General features: G+C 40.2%; 1 protein-coding gene across 1 annotated transcript in view; it reads left to right on the top strand.

Moving 5' to 3' along the window:
• The first annotated feature begins 3,261 nt into the window (after positions 1–3,261).
• The window catches only part of LOC140803293 (uncharacterized), a 28,156-nt gene continuing 21,500 nt past the window's right edge, over positions 3,262–9,917 (top strand). The window contains exons 1-2 of the mRNA XM_073159103.1: positions 3,262–3,642; positions 4,053–4,412. Of these exons, the coding sequence (XP_073015204.1) occupies positions 3,295–3,642; positions 4,053–4,412 (708 nt within the window). The 5' untranslated portion in view covers positions 3,262–3,294. The remainder of the gene's footprint in view (positions 3,643–4,052; positions 4,413–9,917) is intronic.

Below are 9,917 nucleotides of genomic sequence, written 5' to 3'. Positions count from 1 at the left end.
ATGGTTCGATGACTAACACATCATATGAGGGTCGGTCAATCCAGCCAGGTCCCCTGGTCCGACCGATATAAAAGTTCTTGTCCAGACCTTTGTTCCCAGTGATTTCCATATTCGCCAACCTTCTACGATTCGTATTTTTGGTTCGGTTGGAGTTTCCATCAGTGGGTCCCCCTGATATCATGTTTATGACTCCCCCAGGAGGGATGACGCTGTCGCTCCTTTAGCCCAGGCTGATTTTGCTCCAGTGAAGGGTACTGTTCATTCTAGATTTGTCTTCCTCTTCTTCAGTCTCTAGGGTCGGGACTTTCCCTCGCCCACTTCGGGGGTCAGTAGGCTGACCCTTGATGGGTGAGAATATCTTTTATTTGTCTGTCCTGCTGAACGATGCGTTCTATCTCATGGCCCAAGTGTTTGCATTCGCAGGTAGTGCGCCCATAATCTTTGTGGAAGTCGCAATATATGTCCGACCTGGATCTCTAAGGCCCATGATCGTTTCCCCATGTGTTAATTTTCACATATTTGGAGGGCCCTGAACCTACTAACTTTAAGTGGGTTGTAAGCAGCGAATTGGCCCAGGGGCTCTGCCCGAGCAGATCAGTCCGACCGAGGAGCCGAGCTGATAGGCTTGGATTTTCTAGGGCTGGCGCTTGGTTCTTCCTGTTGATGAGCTCGGGCGAGTTGGACTTCTTCAAGGTTGACGTATTTATCTGCTCCGGCCACAAGTTCATCATATGTGCTTACGGGCTTTTTTTATCAATGATTTCACGAAGTCATCCATCGTGAGCCCATGAACAAACACACTTATTAATAAATCGGATGTGGCATATGGAACTTCATTGACCACATCACTAAATTGTTGTATGTATGCTCATAAGCCCTAGTGCTCCTGTTGTCTCATAGCAAAAAGACTGAAAAGAGTGACTAGGTGTTTCTTGCTGCTGGCGAAATGGTGAAGGAAATCACGACTAAAATCCGAGAAGGTCTTGATGTCACCGGACTGTAGCAAGTTGAACCACTGCTGTGCCGATCCTATCAGAGCTGGAAGGAAGACTCGGCATTTGATGGGGTCCGAGTATTAGTGGAGGAGTGAGGAATTTTTGAACCGTGACAGGTGGTCTTTGGGATCCCCCTTCCCATCACATTCTACGATGTTTGGGAACTTGAAGTTTTTAGGGAGTTCTTCTGTAACGTTTACTCGTTTTAAAAGTGCGAAAATATTATTATTATTTTTAAAAAAGCTCGCAATTACAAAAATAACATTTAAATAATCTCATTTATTTGCCAATAAAAGTAGCGCAATTTAAAAATAACTAACAACATCCAAAATCAACGAAAACGTAAACATGTAAAAAAAATCATAATATCATCAACATATATAGATGTTTATCTCCTCTCAAATCTCATAAATAAATATGCGGAAAATCGTGCGATCCTCGGGTCGTGTCACCGCACCAGTGCTGCATGCTCAGAGTCCAGCACCTCCAGTCTCCTCAGTAACTAGCTCACCCGCATCACACATGCCTAATGAGTCTAAAGACTCAACACACCTGTACCAGTAATAACAAGTACATATACGTGGCACACAACAGTGAAAAATAGCATAATCAACATACATTTCATGTCTGTAGTAAAATCGTATACGTAATCGTGTTCTGTCAAAACATGGTAAAATCATAGCATGTATCATCATATCAGCATATACGTGTTAAATTTTTTAATTTGAATTCCGTTTATTAGCTGTGACTTTCGTATCATCATGTCAATCGATGGATCCATCTACGTGTAACCGTGGTACTCGACGGCGAGGATCATCAGCGACAACACTACCCGCCCACTGAGTCTGGCCTTACATGTCATCGTGTCATCGTGTTAGTCACAACTAAATCACTTCTTTGAAAAACGTGTCATTATATTCATCACTTAAATAAAAGCATACATATACATAATTTTTCTTTTAAACCAAGCATGCACCATAATTATCATAATTTCATAAAAATCATAAATGTGATGCATAAACATTTAAAATATCATAAATTTTTGCTCAGGGCGCTGCCAGTACCAAAATCTCGCCCCGGGAGCAAAATGGCCATTTTGCCATGGGAACCCAAAAATTACCGTTTTTCCCCTGGACCTCTAAAATTGACTTGAAGCTTACCAAACTCCTTAAAATGTCCCAAAACATATTTAAAATCATTCCTAGACGTAAACTCCCGGTTTAAACCCGAATCGACTCGAAACCTAACAGATGAGAGTAGCGTTAAGGGGCACCAGTGAGCAAACTTAAAAGTGAAATATAATAATGCCAGTTGAATAAGAAAACTTGAATTTGTAGAACCGTAGCATATACATTGTATTTAAAGAGAGGGTTCAGTTACCTTGATGGAGTATGAATTTTGCTCAGATAGAGTCCTACTTGAGATAGTAGACTCCAAACAATAGGATTCTATCCCGATGGTGATTAGGACTCAAGCCTTATCCTGACCAGATTTACCTGAATCCGGGATTTACCGGGACCCTTGTCTACCTGTGAGCATATCTCCAAATCCTTTAAAAACGTCGGGCTCAAGACTCTCGGTCCTTTCGATGGGCTCGGGTCCTTGATAGTGGACTTGGAATTATGGGCTTGGACTCCTGATAGTGGGCTCGTAATTATGGGCTAGGGATTGCCTTGGTGTGGCTCGGATCCGCCCAATTGTACCAAATTTAAGAGCAACAAAATCGATAAAAGATATGGAGAAAAGAAACTTCTCTCTCTCAATACGAATAATATGTGAAAAAGCGGAAGTCCAAAGGAATGCTCGTCGGCTATTGAAGGCTACTCTGGTGTTCTCCTCTACTGCAACGAAAGTTATGATTATTGAGAACGAATAGAGAGAAACGAGAAACAGACTTTGATTCTTCGAACAATGAGAGAGGAGAGGAGCAGATAACCTTTTGATAGTTAATTAGTACAAAAGGCCCGATAAAAGCCTATGTAATTGTATATTAGTCAAATTATTATTTAAAACAACAACAATAATAATAATTTTAAGAGTGGGTTTCATGGATCCTTATCTGTGAGACGTGTCAACCCTACAGATATTAACAATAAAAAGTAATATTCTTTTCATGAATGACCCAAATAAAAACCCGTCTAATAAAATACGACCCGTAAAATCGTATCATATAAATTTTTGCCTAAAGCAAATATTTTATTTCCGTTGGAGGACTATTTATTTGATAGAAATTTTGTGCGGGTCTATATATCTACCTAACGTCGGCACTTATATCTCCTCCCCGCTCTCTTTTTGAAAAATGGAAGAAAAAATGGAAGAAATTACGGAAGAACAAAGAAAACGTGCCGAGGCCAATCGGGCCGTAGCTCTCTCCAAGCGCAAGGCCCTTCTCTCAATCGCCGAACAATCCTCCCACCATAAACCGTGGAAACTATTCAGATGCCGTAAACCTTCTCCCAAGCCCGCCACCGATCTTCACGCTCCCAAACAGTCGGTCCCAAACACACTCGGTCCGACCGAGAAATTCCGGGCCCGGATCGAAATCTGCTCCCTCGATTCGTTTTCCGTGACCCCTGTTGCTGTTAAGGGTTTCGCTTTTCCTGGTGAAGCCCTTTGCTTCGAGAAACTCAGGGATTGTCTCTCGAATGTAAGATGCTTGTCGTAGAGTAACGTTGTTGGATTTTATTGGTTTATCTATTTATTTAGTGGAAATTTAAAGAAAAGGGATGGTTGGTTTTAGGTTGTGGTCGAAATAATTGGTGGGTTTTGGATACCTTGAACAACCCTCAATTCAAATTTGAGTAGTAAATTTTGGTGTGGTTATCAATATAGCAAGTGGTTCTTGGATTCCTTGAGCGCTCCTTGATTCGAAGTTGAATAACAAAGTTTCATGTGGTTATCGATGTAGCTGGTGGTTCTTGGATTTCTTGAACAATTATTAGTTCAAATTTGATTTGTGATGTTTTGCATGGTTGGTGGTTGTTGGTTTATGCTTGGAATTCGATGTCAAGTGTTTGAATATTCCTTATTTTAAATATTATTTGCGTTGTTGATTAGGTTATGTTATCACACTACACCCAAAATACTGGTGGAGGAAAAGCTTGTGTTTATAGGGTTCAGGATTATCTGTTGGTTTTGAAGTCTCTAAAGAGTTGTAAAGGCATTGAATGTGAGGAGATACCTTGGGGAACGTTCAATGTCATTGAGAGGCTTTCACATTCATTTGCCGCTGGGAAATGGATACCTTGCAGGCCAGAACACATACCTGATGAGAAGGTTGATGAATTGATTTCTGAGCTTCCAAAAACATTGTTAAGTGCTTTGCTACCTTTTCAACTAGATGGTGTTCGTTTTGGACTGAGGAGGGGCGGTCGGTGTCTTATTGCGGATGAAATGGGTCTTGGAAAGACTCTGCAGGTAATCGTTGAATTCAATTCTCATTGAACTGATTTCTTAATTATCATTTATGCGAACCACTTTAATATATGTTCCTTCTTATACTCTTATTCTAGGTATCTTCATTTATGCCATTTATGCAATAGTTGTTGATAATGAACTGGAGGGTTTTTGGGCACTATAAAGTACATTGCATTATTTTCCCTCATCTTTATATTTTTTCTTCAAAGAGTACTAACATCTGCAAACATAAGGAGTACTATAGGTTCACAGACACCCCTCAGCTTCACTGTTATCGGAATATTTAGTTCTCTGTTATCGAAATATAAGTGTTCTAAAAATCGGCTTAGGCGGCCACTTAGGCGTCGTGCGCTGACCGACCGCACTGTAAAAGTGCTAGTCAACCAGCCTAGGTGTCGCCTAGGTGCCGAGGAACTATAGGGCATTCAGTTTGGGCTTTCAATTTTAAAAAAAAATTGAATGATGCTTTTTTTTTTATTTTTCAAACCTGATATTTTTTTGTGTCGGGCTTCAAACAACACCCAGTTTTATAGGCCCTAAACCAGCGTACAACAAGAAAACCAATTTTTTGGCTTGCCCTAACACCAAACTCCATTTTCTTCTTTCAATTTTCAATTTTATGTTGCCCTAACTTTCGAAGCAAGGGAGAGAAATCAATTTGTATGGACATATGGTGTGTGTCTGTTAACTGGATAATACAATTGATAATGTCATATTAATCTTCAATTTCTGCTTAATCCGTGGAATCCGCCTAGCGACGCCTAGTCGGGCTAGTCTCCGCTTGTCACCAGGCGGCAGGCGCCCGACTAGCGCGTAACAAATTTTAGAACCTCGCGAATATTCAACCTCAAGATTCGGAAATTGGTTTGCAAAAGCTTTTTTAGTGTTTAGGATGTAACAACTTACAGTTCTTTGGAAGTTGTTGATTGACCATTATATACTTAGTTGTTAGGATAAATAAGTTTGTATTTTAAATTTTTTATCAGATTATGTTCACTAGATTAGGTTCTAGATTGGCAGACTAGATTTTTAAAAGATGTATTGTGTACTTTTTTTTTTGATAAGAAACTTAGATTTAATATAATAGATTTAAAGTTTACAAAACAAGTGGATGAGCGATCCACAAAACATAACCGTGATCAAAACAGCCTTAGCGCTAGGAACAAATAAATTTTCAATCCCTAACTAGGTCTGATATTCGCATATTTTGAAAATGCGTGATGTTGAGCGTCCAAGTCGCCACTCTGAACTTGATCTTCTCCCATAATTCTTCATCCGAATCCTCTTTGTCGCTGAAAATTCTGTTATTGCGTTCCAACCAGACTGACCAGAAAATGCACTGAATCTACATACCAGAATTCCGTTAGACACTTCCCCTTGAGGAATGACTGATCCATTAGCAACATGTCCCTCGATCTGCAAGGGAAACTCCATTGGAAGCCCAAATGCTGCATGACTTTGATCCATATTGCCGTCGTGAAAGCACAACGCGGTAGAAGATGGTCCTGCCTCGTCTATTTTATGCGAGATGGTATCAGAGAGCATAAGTGGACGATGACAAAATAAGACATGGCCACAGCACCGGCTGATTCATCTTCTCCATCGATGTATCCTCCTTAAACCCTACCCAACGTTGTACCAGAATTTCAAATCACACTGCCATCCCCATCGCATATCATAAACTGAATGGACACAACACAATTACTTGCAATGGTCCCAATCAATGATGATGTTCATTTGCGGAAAAGGCAAATATGCTTTGCTATCCAGTGCATCACGTTGTCTAGAGAAAGATGATAAAGGGTTTTAAAATCTGTAAATCCGAGAACAACATGGTTATTTCTTGGCTTATTACCTCCATGATTCCCGAAATTGACGAAAATATCCTCTATCCCACTGCCAAAGAGATTTGGGAGGCTGCCCGAGGTACCTATTCGTGCAAGGAAAATATTCTGAACTATTCGAGACAGAGAGCCTCCTTCATGATCTGAAACAAGGTGATTCTTATGTTACACAATACTTTTCAACCCTTAATCGCTATTGACAACAAATGAATTTATTTGAAACTTATGAATGGAAGTTCGGATGATGACGGACGCTACAAATCCATTATCGAACAAAAGCGTGTCTTCAAATTTTTGTTGGGGCTTAATCATCAATTGGATGATGTGTGTGGGAGGATTCTTGCAATCAAACCATTTCCTAAACTCAGGGAAGTCTTTTCGGCATTCTACCATGAGGAGAGTAGGCGGAAATTGATGCCGGGCTCGTCCTCTACATCCCTATTATTGGAAGGCTCTGCACTTGCTTCTCATCGACCTATACATTCTTCCTTCTCGAATGCTGATATTGCAGATATTCCTGCTGGACAATTTTCACATATTTTAACCCCAAGTCAGACTATGCGTTCAGGAAGAACCTGGTGTGGAAAATGCAAGAAAAACACCCATTCCTTGGAGACATGCTTGAAAATTCACGGGAAGCCTGGTAACTGGAAAGCTGCCCGCAACAAACGTGCAAACTGTGTCATGACAGAACCTCCCACAGTCCTACACAAGACCCACCATCCTTCAACAAATAACTACTTGAGATGCTTCATAAGTTGTTGAGCTAGGCAATTCCCAACTCAAATCCATCAATTATTGGCGCTGGCAGTGTTGCACACAGAGGTAATTCCCCAGTTGCACTACTTTCACAGCATGCCTTGACCAAATTTTGGATTATTGACTCTGGGGATTCGGAGCACATGACTGGAAATTTGAGGATTTTGTAGTCTTACAGCCCATGTGTCACATCTTCCTCAGTTCGCATTGCCAACGGAGCTTGTGCTAAAGTTCTCGGCTTTGGGACGATACATATATCAAATGATTTGACCTTACATTTTGTGTCATTTGTTCCAGATCTTGGTTGTAACCTTTTATCAGTCAGATGTCTCAATAGGGATTTGAAGTGCAGCATTAAATTTTCCCAAAATTCTTGTATTTTTCAGAAATTGGACTCGGTGAAGATGATTGACAATGCTGAAAATTGTGCAGGATTGTATCTCCTCAAGATGTCTTTGCCACCACCACCCACGACCTGGACCAACATCTGTTCTTTAATTTCTTATTCTGACACTATCGATTAGGACATCCCAATTTTGTGTATCTCAAAAAAAATTGTTTCCTCAGTTGTTTCGTAATAAAAGCTCTAGGTTTATTCAATGTGATGTGTGCCAATTTTCTAAACATACACGTGCTAATTTCAAACCATAACCTTATAAGCCATCTGAACCTTTTGCACTAATGATAGTGACATCTGGGGGAGCATCTCGTCTGAAAAATATCACTGGTTCTCGTTGGTTTTTATTATTCGTAGATGACCATACCAGTCTCTCTTGGTTGTTTATCATGACAGACAAAACTGAGACGTCCCAACTATTTAAACAATTCAATGTTGTGAAACAAACACAATATTCGACCTACATAAGAGTCTTAAAAACCTACCGTGCCAAAGATGGCCTCAATTCTGTCTTAGGGTCATATCTCTAGTGGAGTGGGGATTCTTCGGGTATTTTCTCGGTCAGCTCATTCTATGAGTCTTTTTTCCCAAACAATCTTTATCCTCCTTTCCAAAGTTTCCAGGCCATTTGGAAAGTTCCGGTTCCAAGCAAGATCCAGATTTTTTCTTGGACAGTTACTCTGGGTAAGCTACCTACCTCGGAGATAATTCAAAAAAGATGTCTGGGAAGTGCTTTATCTCCCGACTAGTGTGTGCTGTGCAAAAATGAATTAGAGACTCAGGATCATATGCTTATCCTTGTCCATTTTCGATATCATTGTGGGAGTGAGCATTGCAAGAACTACAGTTGATTTGGATTATACCTAAGTCGACCAATGATTTATTAGCATGGATTTGGGATGCCTTACAGGTAATAGAGGAAGAATATTTTGGCAAGTCGTTGTCCATTGTATCTGTTGGACGGTTTGGTTGGAAAGAAACAGAAGAATTTTTGAAGATATTGAAGCAAATTCAGAGATGTGCTGGGACAAAATCAAGACTACCATTGCGATGTGGATCGGAACTCATAAAGATTTCGAGAATGTTGAAGTTTTTGATTTGATGAGACAGTGGGATTATGTGTATCACTAATTTAGTTTCAATATCAGTTACAAACTTAACTAAGTGAACTTCTAGTCCACTTATGTAACCTCTTATGTAATCACTTTATCATTAATAAAATATCGTTTCCCATAAAAAAAAAGATACTCCTCAACACAATAGAGTTTCAGAAAGCAAAAACCGTCATCTTCTTGAGGTAGCTCGCTTTTTACTTTTTACACACAATGTCCCAAAGCATTTTTGGGCCCATGTGGTCCTAACTGCGACATATGTCATTAATCGTGCACCATCTCGTGTCCTCCACTATAACCCACCGGTTGATACTTTCTTTGCTTATTTTCCAACTTCTAACCTCGTTCATAATATATCCTTCAAAGTTTTTGGTGGTTCTGCTTTTGTGCACATCCACCAGCATAATCGTGGGAAGTTGGAACCTAGGGCAATCAAGTGCATCTTCCTTGGGTACTCTCCGAACCCAAAAGGGAACAAGTGTTACTCTCCTATCACAAAGAAGTTTTACACTTCCATGAACGTGATCCCTTTTTTCACAAATCTTCAATTCTGATGAAGACAAAATTGAGTGAATCTCATAATTGGGAACTATAACCCAGCCTTGCCACAATTGGAACCACTCGAAACAACAATCCATACGCCTGCACTTGAACCAACTCGTCACCTTACACCAAATCAGCCGCTTAAAAGTGTATACTCGGAGAAAACAACACCCTGAATAGATTCAACATACCCATGACTCTCCCTCAGAGCCAATATCTGTTGAAAATATACAAGGTACGGCTGCTCTTGATTGTAATTCTCATGTAATTGAACATATTGATCATGATACTAGGCCTATAGCACTAAGGAAAGGCACGGAATCTTGTACACTTCACCCTACGTGTAATTTTGTTTCTCTTGACCATTTATAGCCTGCATATTGAGTCTTTGTTTCCAGATTAGACCAGGTTCAGATTCCATCGACCCTAGAAGTTGCTCTCCACGATCCAAATTGGAAAGCTGCTGCCTTTGATGAAATAAAGGCTCTTGAGAAGTATGATACTTGGATCATAGTCGATGTTCCATCTGGGAAGCGTACTCTTGGATGCAAGTCGATCTTTTCATTTAAGCACAAAGCTGATGGAAGCATAGAAAGGTTCAAAGCTCGATTGGTAGCAAAATAATACACACAATCATATTGCATTGACTACCAAAAAAACCTTTGCCCCTGTGGTCAGACTAAACACCATCCTACTCCTCTTGTCAATTGGTGCAAAATTGGATTGGCCTTTGCATCAGTTAGATGTCAAAATGTCTTCTTTATTGGAGTCCTCGAGGCAGAAGTTTATATGGATATCACAACTGGATTTGAGGCAGAGTCGACTGTCAACAAAGTTAGTAAATTAAGGA

The sequence above is a fragment of the Primulina eburnea genome, chromosome 10, assembly GCF_022965805.1.
Source record: "Primulina eburnea isolate SZY01 chromosome 10, ASM2296580v1, whole genome shotgun sequence".
NCBI lineage: Eukaryota > Viridiplantae > Streptophyta > Magnoliopsida > Lamiales > Gesneriaceae > Primulina > Primulina eburnea.
Note: the sequence above shows the minus strand (reverse complement) of the source record. Positions and strands in the feature narration are given on the sequence as shown.